The 23,372-nt window shown below is 41.0% G+C and overlaps 1 protein-coding gene across 2 annotated transcripts in view; it reads left to right on the top strand.

Annotated features, from left to right (window-relative positions):
• The window catches only part of BEAN1 (brain expressed associated with NEDD4 1), a 124,107-nt gene extending 101,585 nt beyond the window's left edge, over positions 1–22,522 (top strand). The window contains exon 6 of one of the 2 annotated variants that reach the window (XM_006130539.5): positions 18,065–22,522. In XM_006130539.5, coding sequence (XP_006130601.2) covers positions 18,065–18,413 — 349 coding nt within the window. In that variant the 3' untranslated portion in view covers positions 18,414–22,522. The remainder of the gene's footprint in view (positions 1–18,064) is intronic. The other variant, XM_006130540.5, reaches the window with a different exon arrangement.
• Positions 22,523–23,372: the final 850 nt, after the last annotated feature.

Below are 23,372 nucleotides of genomic sequence, written 5' to 3'. Positions count from 1 at the left end.
CTGAGAATCCCACTACATAAGAAATCCTCCTGGGTTCAGGTCATGCAGCACAAAACAGAAGAGTGTCTGCCTTTTATATTTAACAGAATAATCACAAGAGGAGCATTAGTAGGGAAAACACAGTGCTGAGATATCTGCAAAGACAATTTGACCTTCCTCTGTATCACATGAATCTTTCAGAGAGAGACAAGATTCCACTTGATGTATCTCACAGCTCAAACTGAGCAATGGAAAGCGCAACACCCTAGATTTCCTAGGAGAAACAGCCAGCAAAAAATCAATCTACACTTTGTTATAGTTCAAGGTGCTGCATCCACACACAGCTTTCCAGTAGGATGCCCAGTGTAGAGTACTATTTATATAACCTCTAATTAGGAAATTAATTTATGAAAATGCCTTGGGATGTTAATAATTTAATTGCTTTGATGTCTGAGCTGCAAATCTCATTTAGGGCTCAATTTGATTATCACTATAGATGCTTTTTCTAATCATTTCTTTCATTAGATTAAGAGGAATACCAGGCTCTTGGTTTTGTCATAGTCCTGCTGCAGTCACAGGGCAGTTAAACAGAAGCAGCTTGGTCAATTTGCCTTGACAGCCCTAGATATATGGTGTTCATATCCATAAACATCTCTTTAGGAGGTGTAATGACTTTCTGATTAATTCAAGATCTGCATCACTGTCTGTCAAATTGATTGTGTGTGTGTGAAGAAAAAAAACCTGACAGGTCTTAAATGAAAGTCAAAACGGGACTTGGGTGCACTTTGTAGCCTGTTCCTGTCATATGCAAGTAAATTTTACAAGGCTGGGGCAGTTTCCTGTAGTGTTAAGCCTCTGTTACAGAAGAGGACAAAGTGTTTACTTCCAAGAACTCTAGGAATGGTTCCTGAGAAAGAATATTCAGACCACCTGGCACAAAGAATCCAGAGCATGGAATTCTTCCACAAAAGTTACAAAAAAAACCCAACCACAAAAACAAAAACAAAAAACAAACCCATAATCAAACACTATCAGGACGAAATGCAAGATTTAGAACTTTGTCATAGGTCACCCATCACCATAATATAAATCTGCAATGTGCAGCAGCAGTTGGAAAAAAAAACAAAACTTTAGTAACCATTAGGAAAGGAACAGACTGTAATACAGACAATATCACAATGCCACTAGATATATCTATGCTGTGCCTACACCATAAAAGCTACATACAGTTCTTGTGACCCTGTCTCAAAAATAAGATATGAGAATTGGAAAGGTACAGAGAGGAGCTACAAAAATAAGTCATATGAAACAGGTTTCCTTGTGAGGACTGATTTTTTAAAAAATCTGTTTAAAAAACAGAGAGATGACTGAAAGGAGATATAATAGAGGTCTATTTTTTTTTTAAAAAGACACACTAACCATGAACGGTGTACAAAAAGTGAGTGGCTTCAGTGGACTTTGAACCAGATCCATTGCTGTTCTGTTTCTCAATTTCTCCTGTAAAATGTGTTTAGCAAGATATTCTCAAATAGATGCTGTGAGATTTCATTAATGTCTGAAATTCAGGCACACTGAGTGTGAACTCAGAACTGGCCTAACTGTTCCTCTTGGAATCAATGGTAAAATTCCCCATTTAACAGAGTTTAAAGAGAAGCTAGATAAATTCATGGAGTTTAGGTCCATAAAAGGCTGTTAGCCAGGGGGTAGGAATGGTGTCCCTGGCCTCTGTTTGTCAGAGGCTGGAGATGGATGGCACAAGACAAATCACTTGATCATTGTCTTGGGTCCACCCGCTCCAGGGCACTTGGTGCTGGCCACTGTTGGAAGATGGTCTAGACAGTATTTGGTCCTGCTATGAGGGCAGGGGACTGGACTCGATGACCTCTTGAGTTCCCTCCCAGTCCTAGTATTCTATGATTCTATGATAGCTACTGGGCTAGATGGACCTTTGGTCTGACCCAGTACAGCCATTCTTATGTTCCCCTTGACAGCCTACCTCTGATCATACTGATAACACTGAGTAGTTTTTTCCCCCAAATTGCACCCTTGAAGAGCCAAGTAGTATAAAATGCCACGCACTGCAGCATCAAGAGCAGCAATACCTCATGACTCACTGGCACCCCAAGATTTTCTAAACAGAAATTCATTGCACTATGCAGTATGGCCACATTAAAGTTAAGAGGCACCGCTTAATCAGAATTGAAAAAGTAAGTAGGAATTTTTTTTCCTAGAAGGGCGGCTTTCTGAGTTCTCCTTTGGTTTTCCACTGGCTGGAATACATTACCTTCCAAATTGGTTATTTCTGTCATCTGCTAAAAAACTCCTTTTTAGATTGATCAAAACAAAGCCCTTTTTTAAAATAGCATCATGCCTCTAAGACTTCACACACTCACCTATCATAATAATGTGTGTCATTTTTCAGAGACCCTCAGATGAGAGGACACTAACAACTGCAGTGATGATAAATTAAAATGGATAGTGGTGTCTCTTAGGGTTTTTATATCCCCATGTGAGGCCTGGAAGTTCTAATGGAGGTAAATGCATAATGGATTATTTAAGAAGGCACAATTTTCTTAATTGGTTTTGATTACCATAGCAGTGCCCACAGCTTCACTGTCATTTATAATGGTAATGCAGACACACGCTAAACACTGCTTACCAAGGGTTTATAATTTGTGTGTAAAAAATTGCTTCTAAGATGAAATTTGTCACACAATATTTTCCATCATAAGACGATTGATTTTCTTTGGAACTTTTAATTGCTTTGGTCATTTTAAAGCTGCATGACAATATACAAAATAGCAATTTATCTAGCTCAGATGCTGGCTTGCATGTACTTCCAACCCCATTTAAAAGCTCTAATTTGACAAATAAACATTTTTATAAAACGTAAGTGTCCATGAGCCACAACTATTTCCTGCAGGATTTCTCCCCCAGACATACATGCATATTGCAAAATAAGACCCCAGTCCCACAGCTTTTATTCATCCAAGGAAAGCACAGGACTAATTATTTGTTAGACTCCAATAATATACAATTCAAATGCCCTAGGATCGGAGGGTTAGATTCCAAGGACTCTATCAGAATGAGTGTTCTAACTATATCTTGAATGAAAACTTCTCTTCTAGAAAACTGACGTTGATGGTAGAACTTTTTGGCTATTAATGAGAGAAAAGGCACAGAAAAGTTAAGTGACTTACACAGGAAGAGTCTCTTGCAAAGATGGGAACAGAACCCAAGCATTTAGGCATCTGCTTACACCACACCTCCCATCTTTCTACTCTCCAGAGTCCTGGACAGTCTAAAATGGACATTACCATCATGATTTGTTTTTGGTCTCCTCCCAAGATGTGATCATCACTTTCTAAGTGTAAGCGGGGGAATGGTCCCGCTATTGTAGGGAACTTTCCTGGCTTCTATACTACCCCGGTGAAATGGACCAGCGCAGGGATCTGAGTCCCCGCTCCCACTTCTTTTACCCAAAGGCTTCCTTGACCCTGAGGGCTCCCCTTCCACTCTCCTGAGTAGCAGAGTCCTTGAAATCCCAACAAGGTTGGGCCCAGGTTTTCTTGGGCTTAAGCCACAACCTTGTAGTCACTTAGGGTAGGGACTAGGGTGTCCCCACTCTGGGGTGCTCTCATCACACTGAATGCTTTCTTGACCCAGTGATCATTACATACAGTTCAAAGCAAATACAATTTATTAAAACAGCAACTGATTAAAAAGAAAAGAATAAGGAAAAAATGAAAAAGGTTAAAAGAGAACACACAGCCCCACTCAGTGGCACAGAAACATCACAAACAGCAGTCTGCAGAGTGTAAGGACAGTTCACAGTCTGTTCCTTATAGGTCCCAGGGCTCTCTCTCAGGCCCTGGCTGTGCTGTGGTGGGGGCTGCAGGCTGGACACACTTGCTCTGGCAGTGACCACACTTCAGGCTCTAGGTGGCAGGACCCCTCTCCCAGTTGGAGTTACAGTCCCTCTCCAAGTATGGCCTGTAGGGTCACTTGGCTGGCGGTGTCTCCCTGCCCAGAGCCTCTTCCCCCTCCCCCCCCCCCTTTTGCTGGTCCCAGCTGCTCACCACACCCAGCTGCAGACTAAGTTGCTTTGCCAGCCTCCAGCTCCTAGTGTTGCTCCTCTGACCCCTTTGGGATAGTTGCATGAGGGGTGTTTGGTGGGGGCCAAACTAATCCCTGTTGGTAGGAGGATGGTGGGAAAAGTCTTTCGAGAGGGGTGACATGACACCTTTTACTTCTGGTCGTGTGTCCATCTTGTTACCTCCCGAGGTCTGATTAACAGGGATCACGGAGCATGGTTAACAGGTCAGGGGGTGTGGCTAATGAGGTTCAGGGCATGGTTAACAGGGGTCAGGGGGTGTGGCTAATGGGGCACCACCAAAAATTACACAAACCTGCCACTCCTGTGCTTCTTAGCACAGGGTCTTCGCTCTGTGGGCTGTATGTATGGGCCTATGGCTCGGTCACTGCAGGTCTGCTCCTCAGTACAGCCTGGACCCCTTGCTACTCTTCTTAGCTCTTTCCCCCTTTTGACTCAGACCCAGAAAATCCCAGCTCACACGGAGGATGGGACCTGGCCTCTTAATTCCCCCTTTGGCCTGTTCAACCTGTCAATTAGGCTGACCTGGAGTGTTGGAGTCTGTCAGTCTCAGGGCCCTGATTTCTCATAGAATATTAGTTCTGGAAGGGACCTCGAAAGGTCATCAAGTCCAGTCCTCTGACCTCATGGCAGGACCAAATACTGTCTAGACCATCCCTGATAGACATTTATCTAATCTACTCTTAAATATCTCCAGAGATGGAGATTCCACAACCTCCATGGTCCCTTCCCCTTTTGGTACTGGGAGCTGGCCAACCAAAAACTCCCACTGAGTTTTAGTAAGGAGCTAACAGTCCCCTTACATAAAGCTAAGCAGAGCTCAGATACACCACCTGCCCTGAGGAACTCAAAATCTTAAAAAACACAACAAGTAGTCTAATAGCACCTTAAAGACTAACAAAGCATGTAAATCAGGCATGTCAAACTGGCGTTTGGAGGGCCATGATTGAAATGTTTTGCAGCCCTCCAGAACATTTTTATTAAAAAAAAAAAAAAAAAATGAAGGGCAGGCCGTTCAGCACACGGCCAAGTGCCTGCTCAGAGCCAGTCGCGCTGCTCTGTGCCACAGCAACCGCTCACGGCTGACCGGGTTGCTCCATGCACATGCTCACAGTCAGCTGGGCGCTCTGCGCTAGGTGCTCCATCAGGAGCTCACAGCTGGCTACTGTGCTCACGCTGCCCCAGCGCCTCAGGTGACAACGTCGACTCCGGGACCCAGGTATTACGTTGGGGGAGGCTGGGAGTGCCTGGCTTTGGGGCAGGGGAGAGGCATTAGGTTGGGGTTGCAGGCTGGGAATACCTGGCTCTGGCGGAGGGGGGAGGCATTAAGCTGGGGGGCTGGGAGTGCCTGGCTCGGGGGGGAAGCATTAGGGTAGGGGGGACTTGACTCTGTGGGAGTGGAGGGGGATTGGGTTAGAATAGGGGTCTGAAGTGCCTAGCTCTGTGGGAGAGGAAGGGGTTATTTTGTTAATATTTTGGTTTTTATTTATATATTCCCAAATAAAATCACAAAATGTATATTAATTTTATATCAATAAATGTCATTTTTTTGCAGTTACATGAATAATTATATCTTTATGCAAAATCTCAAGCTTACAAAGTATCTAAAATTTTCACAGAAGCCTGTTCTATTTGATTAACCATGGTCTAGGCTTGTTTTTATTTCAACAAAACAAGTTGAAATATATAAATTTAAGGTACTTTTAAATGTTGTATCTAAATTAAAAATTATGTTAAATTATAGAGACTCATAGACTTTAAGGTCAAAAGGGACCATTATGATCATCTAGTCCAGTGATCCCCAACTTTTAGAGGCTCCCAGGAGGTGGGGCCACTCACGCGCCGGGCGCCCAGGGGCGGGGTCGCGTGCCCGGGGGCACACCAGGGGACTGGGATGCCCTTGCACCTGGCGCCAGCGTGTGCCCTAGGGCCGGGGCTGGGGCCGCCCGAGCGCCTTGTGCCGGCACTGCCGCCTGAGCCACGCGCCTGGGGCTGGCACCAGTGCCGCTTGAGCACCACGCGCCCGAGTGCCTGCATGTGCCCCGGGGCTGAGGCCGCCCGAGCGCCGCACACCTAGCGCCGATGCGTGTCGTGCGCCTGGGGCCGGCGCCTCCCGTGCGCCGGGGGCGGGGCCGGCCCAGGTTGTCAGCAGGCGCACACGAATGCCCTGGCAGACGCCATGGCGCCCGCGGGCACCGTTTTGGGGACCACTGATCTAGTCTGACCCCCTGCACAGTGCAGGCCACAGAATCTCACCCACCCCTCCTAGAATAATCCTCTCACCTATATCTCAGATATTGAAGCCTTCAAATACTTTGAAGACCCCAAGATGCAGAGAATCCTCCAGCTGTGATCTGTACCCCATGCTACAGAGGAAGGCAAAAAACCTCCAGGGCCTCTGCCAATCTACCCTGGAGGAAAATTCCTTCCCGACCCCAAAAATGGCGATCAGCTAAACCCTGAGCATGTGGGCAAGACTCATCAGCCAGACACTGAGAAAGTTCTCTATAGTAACTCCTATCATCCCTCCATTGACCTATTTACCACTGATAATGAATGGTCAATTAGTTACCAAGATCATGTTATCTCATCAAACCATCCCCTTCATAAACCCATCTAGTTTAATCTTGAAACCAGATAGATCTTTTGCCCCCACTACTTCCCTTGGAAGGCCGTTCCAGAACCTCACTCCTCTAATGGTTAGAAACCTTCGTCTAATCTCAAGTCTAACTTCCTACTAGCCAGCTTATATCCATTTGTTCTTGTGTCCACATTGGTATTAAGCTTAAATAATTCCTCTCCCTCCCTGGTATTTATCCCTCTAATATATTTAAAGAGTGCAATCATGTCCCCTCTCAGCCTTCTTTTGGTTAAGGTAAACAAGCCACGCTCCTTGAGTCTCCTTTCATAAGACAGGCTTTCCATTCCTCGGATCATCCTAGTGGCCCTTCTTTGTACCTGTTCCAGTTTGAATTCATCCTTCTTAAACATGGGAGACCAGAACTACACACAGTATTCCAAATGGGGTCTCACCAATGCCTTGTATAATGTCACTAACACCTCTTTATCCCTACTGGAAATACCTCACCTAATACATCCCAAGACCGTATTAGCCTTTTTCACAGCCATTTAAACATTATTTAATGTGCAAATAATTTTACACAAAATTGTATTATAATAAAATATACCTAAAACAATCTATAATAATAAACTATGACTTTCTAACAAAGTACATTTTCTTTCGTGGCCGTAGGGTGTCCAGTATTGGTGCCTTCTGCATGGCACCTAAAAAAAAAATTTTTTTTTTTTTTTTGCTCGCCAAACCATCTGGGAACCCTAGATGGCCCTGAAAGCTATCAGTTTTCATTTGTGCAGCCCTCAGTAGGCTTCAAGTTTGACATGCCCGATGTAGATGGTATCATGAGCTACCATCTACGTGCTTTGTTAGTCATTAAGGTTCTACTAGACTATTTGTTGTTTTTTTAAGTTTTTATTGTTACAGTCTAACTTGGCTACCTCTCTGAAGCTTTGAAAATCTAGAGACAGTGAACACACTTACCAAACACCTTTCCTAAACACTTAACATTCATGGATTCTCATGATTTAGGTTCCTTTTCTCAAACTATCCTGTGTTCTCTAAGATCTGTAAAAACATTATAAACAGCAGCTATTTTGTAAACTCTTTTGCAAAACAACACCATAAAAGGGGGATCCATTACCAAGGAACATTCTAACAGACATTATTCCACACTGACCTTTTTTAGCAACTCTTCGTTTTGCTGATTCGTTTTCCTTTCAAGTGCATGTTTTCCCCCCTGTTGAGGAGCAGGGCTCCCCCAGGTCCCTACCAGACCCTAACTCAGGTTATTTGTAATGTCAGTCCCCTGTTCATACCATATATGAGGTTTTCCAAGTAACACAAACAAATCAAAACAAAGAAAGATCTCTCTCTCTCTCTCTCTCTCTCTCTCAAGGAAGGAAATTAGAGGAAAAGAAAGGCAAAAGTGGTATGTCTCAAAAATAGTCTTTTGAGGTTAGCCCTTTGGGCCTTAGCTTATTTGCTACTACAGTGTCTTTAATTAACATTTACCTCCAGCCTCTCCTCTTGGGGTACCTGCTTTATAACTGATCCATGAAATTTCAGGAGAAGCAACGCCCACAACTGCCACCCTCTTAGCTGATGTAGCTCTGGGGTCAGTAGTCGCTGCAGTTCAGAAATCTTCCACTTCAGGCTGTCTACCCTCCAGGCAGCTCAAGCTTTACAGGTGTCCTTGGTTAGTGCTAAACCAGCCCAAATCAGCTGATTAGTCTCCTCTCTACTAGAGTGTATGTGCCCCTTCTCACCACCTCTTAATTTTTAATTAATTTAATTAAGTGCTCCACGAACTTATTCACTCAGAGGACAAAGCCAGTTTCTCACAGCTCTAGAAAAGAGAGTCAGTATTCTTTAAAAGAGAATTTTCTGTTTGATTGTAGCTGCCTGTGGCGTGCATATGGGGCCAGCTTATTGAGAGATTGATCTGACTGCCAACAGAAGAACACCCATTGATTTCAGTGAGTGCTGGATTAGTCCCTCAAGGCTCAGCCCTGCATGGCTTTGCATGCCATTAGTTCTTGTTGAAGTCAGCACAGGTTGAGAGACTTCACTGCCTTATTGGCTGGCACTCATCATTCCCAAATCTTTACTGCATGTTGATGACAGCCTGTAATGGAGTCCCAGCCTCATGATTCAGCCTTTTCAAGTCAGAGGATCATCATAATAACCCTGAAACAATCCACAGAACTGGAAGGACAAGTCATTGATTCACCTCTAATTGAAGGCTTCTCCTTCCTGCTCTTGCTTCATAGTTTTCCTTTGCTTACATTTTGTCTTTCACTCAGTTTCATGGTGTAGCATTAATGAGACTGCATTACTAGATGTTTCTAAGTCAGAGTACATGAATGTCTGTGTCCTGTCTTAAGGTGTTGTATATTTGCTGAAAGAGAAGTAATGATAGACTTTGTTCATTATCGTTTTTTTTTTTTATTCTTTTTTTCCCTGCTTCAGGGTCAGTGATACCAAAACCCCTGACACGTTACTGTTGAATCCCAAAGAGAAACAGATCTTGATATGATGAGGCTATAAAGCTATAGCTGGGAGGGCAGAAGCAGAGTGGGTACATTATAAAGGTATATGTTGCAGGGATACATCAATGGATATTGACATTTCCAGAAAAGGATCCGATAGTTACTCAAATAAAATAGATTTTCATGACTTTATTATAGACTAAAGTTTGGTAATTAAATCGTGTCAATGGTGAGTCAGAATCCATAACTGCTCTGGTATTTAATATGACTAGCATGTACAATAGATGCAGCACTAAGACATATCTGAAATCTGTCCATACAGAGTGGATTTTAAAAAAAAAGTTAAGTTTGAAAAAATAGTATACAAATGCTTACTAAATTACCAGCAAAACAAAAGCCTATACTAAAAATAAGATCAAAATACATTTAATAGATTTTGTGAATCATTAAGACATCACACAAGTGTAAAGTCTCTGTTTAAAAATATGGACAACTAGGAAGAATCCACAGTCCACTAGCATAAAAAGTTTCCCTGGTAGATAAGAGGAATACTGTCACGAACATTTCCTTTCCTATGACCAGGGCTTGACAAACTATAGAATCTACTTGCCCATGGCAAGTAGATTTCAGCCGCACGCTGCGTTTACCGGCGGCACGCACATGCGCAATGTGGCTCTTGTGCATGCGCCGTGCAGGGCTGCCGAGTGGCTTTCGCCGCCGTTTGTCAAGCCCTGCCTATGATGATCCCATAAGTCCTAAACATGTCTATCACAACCAGTATTCCCTGTAGGCTGAGTGCTTGGGCAGCTGCCAAAGAGAGATTCAGATGCTGCCCAGCTGATTAACAGAGTGCCCAGAGCTGGCAGCATGTGTTTCTATTGGTGGTGCACATCCTTGGTGCACATAAAATTTATTCAGCACACGAAAACCATTTATAGGAACCATTAATCACAACCTGTGGTATACTTCATGCAGTAACTCAAGTGGCCCAGCAAGAAGCATGTGGGTGAAAGCAGACACTCACTGTGCTCTCAAATGAATTCACACAGAAAACTGATAAAAGACAAAAAAGTCGGTGTGCAAACACTTTTCACAAAAGTAATCATGCTGCATTTGACCTCTCCGTCCTTGTTTCTCAAAGGAAACCTGTGCTACACCTTGAAAAGACAACTCAGGGAACTAAAATTCATAACTCTGCTGAACAATAAAAAACATGGATTTAACAGAGACACTGGCTTTATGGCTCATTACTGCCTGATAATCCTTAACAGCATACTTCATTCTGAGAACTCTCCAACCATATGTTTAATACTGTCCCAGCCTACATTTAATGTGAACAATCTTCTCTAAACCTGAGGAAGATCTCCGTGAAACTCAAAAGCTTATCCCTTCCAACAACAAAACTTGGTTCAACAAATGATATTAGCTCACCTACCTTGTCTTTTTCATATATTGGGACCAACATGGCTACAACAACACTTCAAAGGGTTTCTTCAGGACAGTTACACATAACCAAATGGCATATCAATTTTAAAAAGAAACACTCAAGAGGAAATAATGATACTGTCCTACAAACCCAGCTATTTATATTCAGGAGTTATAGAATCAGATGAAGCATGTCATCCAAACCATTCAGGTTAGCATTATTCACATTACAGCTAGCTTTTCGTTCCATGCTCGTTTTAGAAAGCCACAGCATTTCCATTGGAGATTAAGCTTTCTTTTATTAGACAGCAACATCATGTTGAAATCCTTTATTTTGAGCTTAAGGTTGTTAACATAATTATTTTCTAGGCATGGGTGAGTGGCTCTGTTTACCAGATATTAAAAGAAAACAGTGGATCTCCAGCTAAGTTGCATTATCATGACACAAGAAAATTCAATGGATTTACACCCATGCATTGGAGGGGAGAATCAGGCCTGATAATTGTTAGCAAAGAAGCCCTGGATATTTTTCAAATTTTTAATCCTTTTTTGAAGCACCACTTCTCCCATACACACCAGATTCTTTTAATGATTTTGTTTGTTTGCTTCTTAACAAATTCTATGAACAGGACCTTCTTCTTCTCTTCCTAGTGAGATCATAATTTATGAATGACAGCCTGCTAAATAAGCTCTTTTGTGTTTCCTTGGCAACAAACCTATCTTAATACTCACTCCAATAAGACCTGACAAAATCATGGAGCAAATCTCTTCCCCCCCCCCCCCTCCCCCTTTAAAACAACTACATTTTGAATGAGAGAGATCACTCTCATTTTTTAAATCAGAAAGTGATATTTTCCCCTTTGGAACATAAATTGGCTCTTGCTAAGGATGGACATACCAGAAAACATCCACCTTTCCTTTCCTTATGATGAATAAGATATCAAGAGATGATGGAAAAGTGAAGGCTAAAACAAGAATTTAAATTATCATTCTGTCAGAAACCAGGCTAGAGAAAATATAGATTAAAGCATGCTTCAAGGTAAGTGACCCTCTTCCCCAGTCAGTAATGCCTGTAAGGTGTGCTGTATTTTAATGTGCTACAATTAAGAAAAAATGGATTAAAGTAAATGTTTAATAAAATGCTGTAACTGAAGAGTCAGGAAACAAAAGTGTAACTGGTTCTGCAAATTCTTTCATGGATGAAAACAGCTTTCAGGCAAGATTCATGTGTAATAAATGTCCATGATCCCAGTTCATTATGTTGCAATATTACACATTCATTCCCAGAAGTATATCCTTTTTTGTTTAGAAGGATTTCTGTCTGAGTACATGACATTGAACCTTGTGCACCAACTATTTTTAAAGGTACAATAACCTCACAGGGTAGCAAATTGAAGCATGAACATTCAGATACAAGAAAACTTAAAAATGGTCCTGTAGCACCTCAGAGACTAACCAAAAATATACAGATAGTATATAGATAGTATCATGAGCCTTCATGGGCACAATCTACTTCTTCAGATGACAAACATGGAGCAAGAGGCACAGAGCTTCAAATATAAAACAGAAAAACCACCCAACCCACAATAAACTCTGGTGCCAACTCTGTCCACACATCTACACAAGTGATATCATCACAGGACCTAACCACATAAGCCACCACATTAGAGGCTCATACACCTGCAGATCCACTAATGTGATCTGTGCCATCAAGTACCAGGTATACTGGGTAAACGGGACAGTCTAGGACAAAGAATTAATGGACACAAATCAGATATTCGAAATGGTAACACAAAGAAACCTGCTGGAGAACATTTTAACTTGCCCAGGCACTCACTAATTAATTTAAAGGCGACTAGTCTCTTACAAAGTAATTTCAGGAATCAACTAGAGAGAGAGTCTGCGGAACTGGCCTTCATGTGCAAATTGGACACTATCATGGCTTGAACAAAGATATGAACTGGAATGGACTGTTACATTCAATACTCAAATGACATCAGAAGCTAAATATAGAACTGAAATACTTTCAGCCCACTCTATTAGCCTCATTTAGCATAGACAATTTAATTCACGGGTTTTTTTCTCTTCCCCTTTCCCCTCATTTTCTGCTTTTTATTTGAAGCTTGATGCCTCTTGTTCTGTATTTGTCATCTAAAGAAGTGGGTTGTGCTCACAAAAGCTCATGATACTATCGATATATATATTTGGTTAATCGCTAAGGTGCTACAGGACCATTGTTGTTTTCTTATTTTTTTTAGTTACAGACTAACACGGCTACCCCTCTGAGACGTTCAGATACAAGGTCAGAGGAGCATGCAAAAATCTGAATAAACATTAACAAATATTATTGGTTCCCAACTAACATCAAATGATACAAGTTTCATCTTCTTGTATTTCTAATATTAAATTATGTCTCTGAGTGATCACTCCCTAAGGTATTGTGCATTTATGCCCCAAATCTCCAAATACTCAGGTACTATTGTAAGTAGTCCCATTGAAACTGATGGGGCTAGTCATGGTAGTAAAGTTAAGCATGTGTATAGTGTTTGCAGAATTGGGGCCCTCCTTAGCAGAGTTTGACACCTTTGGCATCTAGCAATGTGGCATTCTTTGGCTTGTTTTTCTTGTGATAGTCACTGTAGAATGCAAAAGCAATCCCGTGGGATATCTCCATTTTGAATTCCAGGGTACAGAGGCAAATGAAAATGAAAACAACACGGAAAAATGCTAATCACCCTTTTTAATCAATACCAGATTCCATTTTCAAAAGAACAGTTTGGTTCTTACAGTATTCAAGCCAGTTCAACCCTTCCCTAATTAGACTGTTCTGCCGCTGACATTTCTGTTTAACCCGAGTGCTATACGACATTTTACTCTACAAAATAAATGGAACGAGAACACCAAGAATAATGTGACTTTTGTTGCTAACATTTTAAAAAAACAATTTAAGCGGGGACTGCATGTGAACTCTGGGGAGAACAAACAAGGGCCTCAACACTGATCCAGGCAGAAAAGAGAGTTGGAATGCATGGCATGACTGAAGTCTGAGTGCACTGAGCTCTTGACAAGTCCTACACAACATCACAAGTTTAGTTAAGCTATAGAAGTGGCAGGTAACAGGCACTCACTCTGCATGGGAGGCTGCCTCTTCCTGTGCTGTACTATGCTATGAATTACCGTAGATGGCTGCAAAATGAAATGTATGTTGCCCAACCATGCAAATAAAGGGATAAGTAGAGCCAAGCTTGAGGATGCTGATTATAATGTAAAAGCGTGACAAGGTGGGTGACATCTATTTTATTGGACCAGCTTCTATTGGGGAGTGAAACAAGCTTACACAGAGCTCTTGAAGCTTCTCTCCCTATCCAATAAAACATATTATCTCATTCACCTTGGCTCTCTAATATTTGGGATCCACATAGCTACAACAACGCATACACATATGGAAGATTTGAAGGTAGTCCTTCCCAAATCCTTCCACAGTGAAGCACACTCTTGTACCAACTAATTAAAATTAAATTACCTATGTCCTCTGTGTGCCAATACCATCTACTCATATGTAGTGTATCTGTTTAATAAATTGCAGAAGCTACTATGCAGCTGTAACTACCACATTTTCCCTCTGCCCATGAATCCATCTCCCATGCCAAGAGTAAGGGAAGATGACTGTGTGATGTCAAATAAATGTGTTATTGACACTTGTTTGAGAGGGTCTATTACTCCTGTAAGTAACAACTACTCACATAAGTAAGGGTTTGCAGAATGGCATTCATGTAGCAGGAGATCTTTAGAGTATGTAGGTACTACAGTAAGACGTATAGTAATGTATGCCATATTACAGGTCTAATTCATCGTGTAAAGAATGAGGCAGACCTTTGATATGGCATACATTACTATATGTCTTACTGCAGTACCTATATACAGTCCCCCAAAATAACTACATTACAAGAAAGTTATAGTTGCAAAGTTAAGCATTCAAAAGTTTGGAAATGCCTGGGCAACCTTAGTTTGGCCGTCTTGTGCATAATGCATATATAGTTTTTAATTACATGAAAATGTACTCTTCTTTCCTCAAGACCCTGCCTCATTCAGCACACAGAAGAGGCGATGCTCAGTGAATGGATAGCTATTCGGTACTTCTTTTGCTTCTCAGCATTTAATAATAGAACATTTTGAGCACTCAGTTACAGACATCATTACTTTTGCCACCTATGATAAATAATAATCATAGTTATATGCAGTATTACTTGTGCATTGTCAGCTAATGAAACATCCTTAGGCAAGTGTGTATTGAACAATTATGACCTTTCAGCGTCGACTAATTCAACATTGATATCAAGACCCTGAAATGCAAATTAAATACAGCAGTGTATTTCTAGCTTCCAGAGTAAAAACACACTCTCTGAATGATTTATAGTTGCCTGCTTTGCAGATTCAGCATTCAGTGCGCCACGGTGATATTTAATTGAAAGCCTGGCAAGTGTTCCCTATTTGGGTTTTAAAATTTGATCCTGATTACCAAAAAAAGCCTGGCGATTGAATCGGCAGTGCAGTTGGGTTGGTTTGTTTGTTTGTTTATTTCCCCAGAGCTTATACAGAGAAACAACATGTTGCTGTTTTATATAAAACACACTGAAAAGCAAGTATTGGTTATGGTCATTTTCTGTTTCATTCTGATGTTTAAAAGCCTGCTCAAAGTCGACTTCACAAAGGACCTTTTGATGTTTTTCCCACTCAGCATTTTAGTTTTACAGAGCAGCGCTACAATCCATCACAGGTATTAAAACAGATTATTTTTAATCCTAGAAAAGGAATTGTTGATGATCAGATAATAGCAATGACTAGAGCCTACTCTGCCCTTTTCCCATTTTAGTCAATGTCAAAATTCACAATGCCACCTGTCAGGCACTAGAAGTGCTTCTTGCTCCTTTCTGGCTGGGCTGTAGCATGTGACCCTTTCCCTCCCTGCCAGGAGCCATACAGTCCTCATCACTGCAATTCTGGCACCGCATGAGAATGTTTTGAAACCTGAGGCAATCTTCTTGCTAAGCCAATTCTCTCCTTATGGGACACCCTCACTCTGTGATGGGCGTTCCACTGTTCCACTCAGCTTTCCACTGTTGCTTTTAACCTATGAAGTTGTAACTAGCTTGAGACCTGCTTATTTGGGAGGCTGCCTCTTCCTGTACAGTATTATGAGTTACAATAGGGAGGAACATCCTAAGGATCAGCCATACGCTAGTTTGCCAAGAAAGGTTCTTCACTTTATTATTCATCCCCTTCCCCCTCCAATGAATGGCAGGCTTGAAACATCTCAGCCACACACCCTGCAAAGTTTGTCTGTTTTCCCTAATGCAGTGATCTGAGATACTGAGGCTTTTGGAGAGTGAGGCTAGGTCTAAACAGCAGGAATTTGTCTGCAGAGGCAATGCAAATGAAGTGCTCATTAGCATTTCTCACACTCTCATTTGCATAGTCTCTTCCGATCCGTTTTGCAGAAGAGGTTTTTGCAGAAAAATAACGCAGTGTAGACGGGACAAAAAACCCTTTTGCACAAGATCCTGTATACCTGTTTTTTTGAGAAATAAGGGTTTTTTTGCACAAAATAGCCCTGTCTACACTATGTTTTTTGGCACAAAAACCTCTTCTGCAAAACGGATCGGAAGAGACTATGCAAATGAAAGCACAGGAAATGCTAATGAGCGCTTCATTTGCATTGCCTCTGCCAACAAATTCCTGTAGTATAGACATAGCCTGAGAGTAAACTTCTGCTGAGCTCCAGATGATTTTTGACATGAGTGATGATGCACTGTTAGGGCTGGATTCTCACTCAGCTCGTATTACCCGAATGAAATCTAGGAAGCTGTGTCGATTTATAGTCCAGTAGTATGCTAGCGCTCTTCTCTGCTTCACAGATTGTGTTTTTAGTAACTGGTCAAACACCTGTAGCCTGTCTGGGTGTTCTATTAGCCCCATCATGTCCATTGCCATCAAAAAGGCTCCCATTCACCTCCTTGGGCTTTGATTCAAGCACTTCAAAATAAACATGCTGTTCTGAATAAACATCCAACCTTGCAAGGTGCTGAGTATCTTTCACTCCCCTTAACTTCATTGGGAGTTGGCACTTTACAGCATCAGATGCTTAGTCCTTGGCTCCAGGTCTGAGTTTATTGAAAGGAAAATAAAATGCAGCAGGAAGCTTCAGTGGGATTAATAAAGAATGGTCCAGGTTCTTTTTCAAGTGACATATGAAAAGAACTCAAAGTTTTATCTGTTAGGCTTTGTTTCTGAAGAAGAAAAAAAATGGATTTTTTGTTCAAGGTCTAAACATCACAAATTAAAACAAAGCCATTTATTTCTGATAGGGAAATCTGAATTTCAGAGTTTAAAAGCATATAATCCTCATGAAGCTAAAAACAGAAACATCTACTAGCTCTACGAGCTGTTTGTTAACCAGATACATTAGCAATGCAGGCTGCATTTTTTAACTTTATACTTCATCTGCAGCCAGATTTGCCACCTTTGTTCATGCTGAAATAGGATACATACACCCGCCAGCAGTTCTAGTCACCCAGCCTACTCATGGGCAAAAGTATTTTTCACCATGAATAAAGTGGCAGAATCAAGCCCCTTCTAAATATAACATAGTAGAGGAAGAGGCCTGTGACATCCCTCAGATGCTAATGTGATTGAGGAAATAGAGTCTTAATGTATCTGGCTCCAGCAAAACTGGCTGGTAATTCAATTGAGCAAGATGGGGTCTGGACAGGAAATTTCAGTCTATTTCTTTATTTGGGGACAGATTGCAATTGACCCTCAAGCAGCCCGTCATGGGATTAAGGGGGAGTAAGACACCTCACCCCGTTAGAACATGAGCAGATGAACAGGGAAGAGAGATGGAATGGCTGGAGCTTTAACCCCTTCACCTCCGGGCCAGCAAAAAGAAGCTAGCCCAGTGGGGAAAATGAAGAGAAGAAGGATATTGTTGTGGTTAAGGCACTACTAGACTGTGACTCAGGAGACCAGCATTCAATTCATGGCTGTACTACAGACTCCCTGTATGCTTGACTCTCTCTGGCTCAATTCCCTGTCTGCAAAATGAGCATAATACTTACAGCGACTGTCATAGAGGGCATTGCCATAAAACAAAAAATAAGCTGCATCATTTTCAACGCTTCAGTAAGTTATTCCCCAACCTCCTATCATGAGCCTGAGAGGTGCTACCACCACCGGAAAGGGTTGGACTTGAACACTCATTTAGACTCTGATGCTTAGCTTGACTTTTTCACTACCTCTTTGAAGATATTCTTTTAAGTTTTCATGCTCTTGAGGTTCCAAAGTGGCAGGTCGAGGCTGCAACCTGGAGGAAGGAATATCAAATAATTGCTTCCTCTTTATTTTACCTGCCTCTTTTACTTTGAACACAAGGGTCTAATATATTCTGCCTACAAACCTAACATTGAATTTGTTTTCTTTCAGTTACGATGAGTGCATTGGGCCTGGAGCAACACAAATCTATATTCCTACAGATGATCCTCCACCCTATTCTCTGACAGACCCTTGTCAAAGGAATGAATTGTCTACAAACATCAGGTTGGAAGAGGAGGCAGCATCTGGGACTACAGGAAGGTGTTCTAATTATCCAGTCATACTGCAGGACTTGCAGCAGCCTATCTCATCAATTTCTTTGACAGCACTCACTCTGGAGGCTGCCCCTCCATATGAGACGGTTGTGTGTGAACAAAATAGCCCCATTCCGCTGATTCCAATGGATGTACTGAAAAATTCTTCAACTGACTGTCAAACTCTTCCCAACCAAATAATCTAAATGCAAGTGGCTCGTCTCACCCACACTTTAGGAGCCTATCAGGATGAGAAAATGGGATTTAAAGGGAAGCATAAAACCCATAAAACTGTTACCTATTTTATATCTTTAAATAAGGCTGAATTTTTTTTAAACAGTGACTTTTGAAAGTTTAGGTAAACTTTTATCTTTGGGCTTTGAATTATTCCCTGGTGTCTCACATACACAACTGCAGAATAAAACAACAGCAACAAGCAGTGCATCCAACCTTTCTGAAGCATCTGAAAACACATTGAAATCAGTCACTGTTAATGTAGATACATGTTAGCCAATTGACATTATTTGTCGATTTTATGGTATTTGCATGTTATAGAGCAAAAAGAGGAAGAAGAGTTTTTTGTTGTTTATATCTGGTACATTATACCAAATGTCTTAGAGATAAGAAAAAATCTATAATTTATAAAGCATTTTTATTTATATATTTCAGATAGGCTGAATAGTATCTGGAAAATGTGGTTAGCACAACTACCCATCTATTGGAAGGTGATGAAAGAAGGTATTTTGCTAATCTTAACCTTTACATACCTTGGCTAGCTACAATGGTTTTGATGCCATTTCAAAAAACACCAATCCCAACTCAAAAGAAAAAAGGAGTGCTAGAATTGTCAATGGAGTCTCAGAAATGCTAATTGTTTAGAGACATAGCAATGGGTTTCCAGAATTGCCAGGTAATGAAGAAGGCCTATGAAAGTCTTCCTAGACACTCTGCCTAGCAGGGCTGATACCTGTGAGAATTCTGTCACAGCATGGTGACTTGCCATAGCCATGGCTGGAAAGGTATTTTGAAATACTAGCAGGTAGGTTAGGCCTGGTTCTCATGGAACAAAGTTGCATTTTCAGGCATTAGCTAGTTGTCTCTCTCAGTGATGAGCCTACAGTATATACAAAGGATCATGACCTCTCCCTTCGGGTAAATTGCCAAAGTGCAAAGTAAATAATAGATGCCAGGACTTGGCATGCACAATGACATCGTTAATCTTATTTAAAAAAACCCTTTAATCATTCACAATATCTTTCACTGCAGTTTAGCCTTCCATAAATCTTACATCTGTTCTTAGATCTCTACCACTCATATTTCAGAGATAAATTGATTCAATCTACCAATAGCAACAGAGGAGAACTCTGTAGATCTCAAGACTTGACCTTATATGGGATGGTGAGCATACACCCTCTGTGTTGATACCCTTTGAGGTCCAGATCCTTAACTGGTATAAATCAATGTAGCCCCTTTGAAACGAATGGATCTGGCCCATTTTGTTATATCTTTGGCAAAAGTTCTTCAATTTTCACATGGGCAAAGACTTCAGCTTAATATCCCTGCTGAAGGACAAGTATGTAATTATGGAAAGAGGTACATGCCTTATCATTGCTTTATGTTTTCTTCCAGGTCATTGATGAAAATAATAATTCCCCATTTAGTTACGTTCTGAGACTTTATCTGTTGACCAGTGTAATTCATTTAAGATGTGCCATGTTAATTTTATATTATTCTAGATTTTTAATCAAAATATCATGCCATCCTAACTCAAATGCCATACAGAAGTCTTAAGTATATTACACCAACACCATTACCTCTGTCATCCAAACTTGTAAGATATCAAATTAATTTACCAGGATCTGTTTTCTATAAACCTATGTAGAACTGCATTCATTTCATTCCCCGCCTTTCATTCCTTACAAATCCATCACTGACCATTTTTAAATCAAGACTGGATGTTTTGCTAGAGGATTTGCAATAGGAATTTGGGGGAGGAGGAATGCCAGGGCCTGTGATAAAGAGAATGTCAGTCTGGATGAGTGAAACAGCCCTTCTGGCTTTAGAATCTATGAATTGAGTAAGACCTGATCCCCATAAGTAGCCCTCTGGAATCATTGGGACTACATGCAGAGTCAGATGCTAATCAATCAAGGGTGACAGAATCTGACCCATAAATATTAGAAAGTAAATGAGAATTTAAAAAATTATTTCCTTTGTAACTATAAAACTGTGATGATGGAGGGTGGGTCTCTTGAATCAGAGCACTTTGCAACTCACAAGATCGGAGACCCAATCTGTTGTTGGGAACATTCAGTTAAGAAAGTACTTTTTAAGTATTATTTTTAACCTGACAGTGTCCCTTTAATTTATTTAATTCCCCTCCATTAATTTTCCACATATAGTGAAGGACTTCAGGGGCTTTCCCCCCAAAAAAATCTCATTTTGATGAATGTGGTGAGAATGGCAGATTTGTATGTTGTTTAGTGATGGAAATGTTGCCAGTGCTGAAACTGTAGATATCTAATCAAACTCTTCGAACTCTAGAGTTGAAACATTCTTAGTACTGTCATCTGAATTACAAGTAGCAGGATTGTTTACAAATAGCTGTCTGCTCCCCCCTGTGGTGTATTGTTTTATAAAAAAGACTCCTCTGTTTATCGTACTATGTAGCTGTCACTCAGAGGGCCCAATCCATCAAAATTATGTCCAGCTTCTTTGCCAGAGATACAGAATCCACCTAGAACATCCTCTTCCATACTCATCTTCACCATGGAATCCAGGCACATACTTCTGCTGGCTTGGGCCTTAACAATGATTTATTGTTTATATGTTTTAAGTACAATAAATACTACTACTTACTAATATAGTATTTCTAGAAGTAATTTAGCACCCAGTGCACAGTTCTGGTATCTTGTCATGCACTTACTATAAAGAAATACTTGCTTTCTGAACAGTGACCAATGAAAACGTACTTCTTTTAGTAAATAGTATTTAACTTAACTTTTAAAAAAAAAGTCCTCCAAATTAGAATTAGAAGTAAAAGTATGTTATTAATAGTACTAAGTAACTTTGCAATTAGTATTTCACTGAAATGACTTGGAGGCATAACTTTATGAAAATCTGTATGTAATTTTTTTTAACAAGTGAAAGCTAAACATTATGGCGCTAATAGCTGGACAAGTTGGAAGAGACAGAGATACAATTCAGGACAGAAAATACCATTAACAGAAATTTGTAAGCAACTACATCATCTCTCCAGTAGATTTTTTTTAACTACCACCATCAGAGTAAGAAGAGAAGTCTGTCGTTCTTTCTAAACGTGTGATAGAGAAATATAATTTCTTAGAAACCACTATTTAAAGACAGAATCTAATCCCTACTTATTTGAGTCAACAGGACTCTTTCTCCAGATTTTAATGGGAGCTGGGTTAGAGAACTGAATCATGCTATCAAGTTTTGCCTCAGACACTCTCTTAACTTCATAGGGTGTGCCCTGTGGCAGATAAATGCAGGACATGGCCTTTTTATTTATCTCATTCTTATCAGGAAAACAGTTTGGGCACAGTTTCTTGCTGTTAGCATTGGCATATATCTGTATTCATCTCCTTTATTTGGAATATTTTTAGTATACTGACCTTTGCAGATTGAACTTTTAGTAAAGAACATACATGTAAACCATAGAACTCCTGTGCTTTTTGTTGTATCGATACTGATTTAGACTGCTTGTTGTCCTCCTTAGTTGTCTGTCAACTGGCTAGGTTAATTCTGGGCAAGATTATGGCTCTCCTCCCTCCCATACACACCCTCTCTAGGAACAAAGGGAAAAAAAAGGTGTTTACCTATCCTCAGGCTACGCATGCTGTCAGAGCACAGAGTGAAGCAGCTTCGATGGATTTGGTCTTCCTCCTGCACAGTTGGGAGGGGAGTGCTGGTGGGGCTTTGATTCTCATTCCCTACCCCTCATGCACTGGCCAGGGTTGCAGTTTACTTCACCCCTGCAGCAAAGGGGCTGCTTTTTGGAAACAAACACTCTAGCCCTGAAGTTTATGCCTGAGATTAGCTGGCTGCTAGACTCATGTCTGTGATCATTTTTCATCTAAACCCTATAAATAATGAGTGGCCCTCTTCTAAGCCAATCTCTGCCCACTGGCTTAAATAAATGGCTTCCTCAGCAGCTGGATCTAAGTAAACTAGAGCCCTTTCACTGACTTGCTGGAGAGCTAGCTAGACCAGTTCCAAAACACTCAAGAGCTACAGTTACAGCCCCCACAAGAAAGGAACACCCTAGCAAAACCACCACATGGCAATATCCCTATAGAGCCCACGAGTACAGATGTTTCCACCTGTGCCCTAGGGGATACCGAGACGAGAACCAGCATCTTAGGCTTTTTTTTTATGCGTAGCAATGGCATTAGAGGTGCTTTTTCTCTTCCCCAACTTTTGTATGAATTGACTCCCTCAGAAGGTATGTTGGAATCATGCCATTGAGTGTCAACAGCAGCAAGACAGTCTCCTTTTTCAGTAATGTTTAATTGTAATAAATGTGCTATCTTCCTCTGAAAGCGTGATAACCCAGTGCACATTGCATAGAAACTACTGAGAGCTTCATATTTAAGTGGCTAAACTCACCAGTTATAGCACTGAAATGTGTTTGCGCTGTATTATTTTGTCAATTTAATACTCACAATTTTCTCAGAAAACAAATTTTTCACGATTGCCACTATTTTCCATAGAAAGAGTGCAGGCACAGACTGAAAGTGGTACATTTTGAGACCTATTCCTGATACTCAAGTACACAACCTCTTTTGGGAGCTGAACGCTAAATAAATCTACCTTATGCTGTATAGAGAGCTATGCAGTATAAACTCACAAAATTAATTCTCTTTCAATGAAAAGAGATTGCACAGGCTCCTTTCTCCCCCAGGTGGTAATTACTTAGGCCTTGTCAATACTTACCTGGAAGGTCGAATTAAGATAAGCAACTCCAGCTACGTCAATTGCATAGCTGGAGTCGATGTACCTTGATTAGACCTTTGGCGCCATCTCCACAGCGAGAGGTTGACAGGAGTAAATGCTTGGTTGACTTCCCTTATTCCTCATGAATTAAAGAGTACCAGCATCGACGGGGGTACCATCAGCATTCAATTTAATGGGTCCTTAGTAGA

This window comes from Pelodiscus sinensis, chromosome 12, assembly GCF_052426305.1.
Source record: "Pelodiscus sinensis isolate ZL-2025 chromosome 12, ASM5242630v1, whole genome shotgun sequence".
Lineage (NCBI taxonomy): Eukaryota > Metazoa > Chordata > Testudines > Trionychidae > Pelodiscus > Pelodiscus sinensis.
Note: the sequence above shows the minus strand (reverse complement) of the source record. Positions and strands in the feature narration are given on the sequence as shown.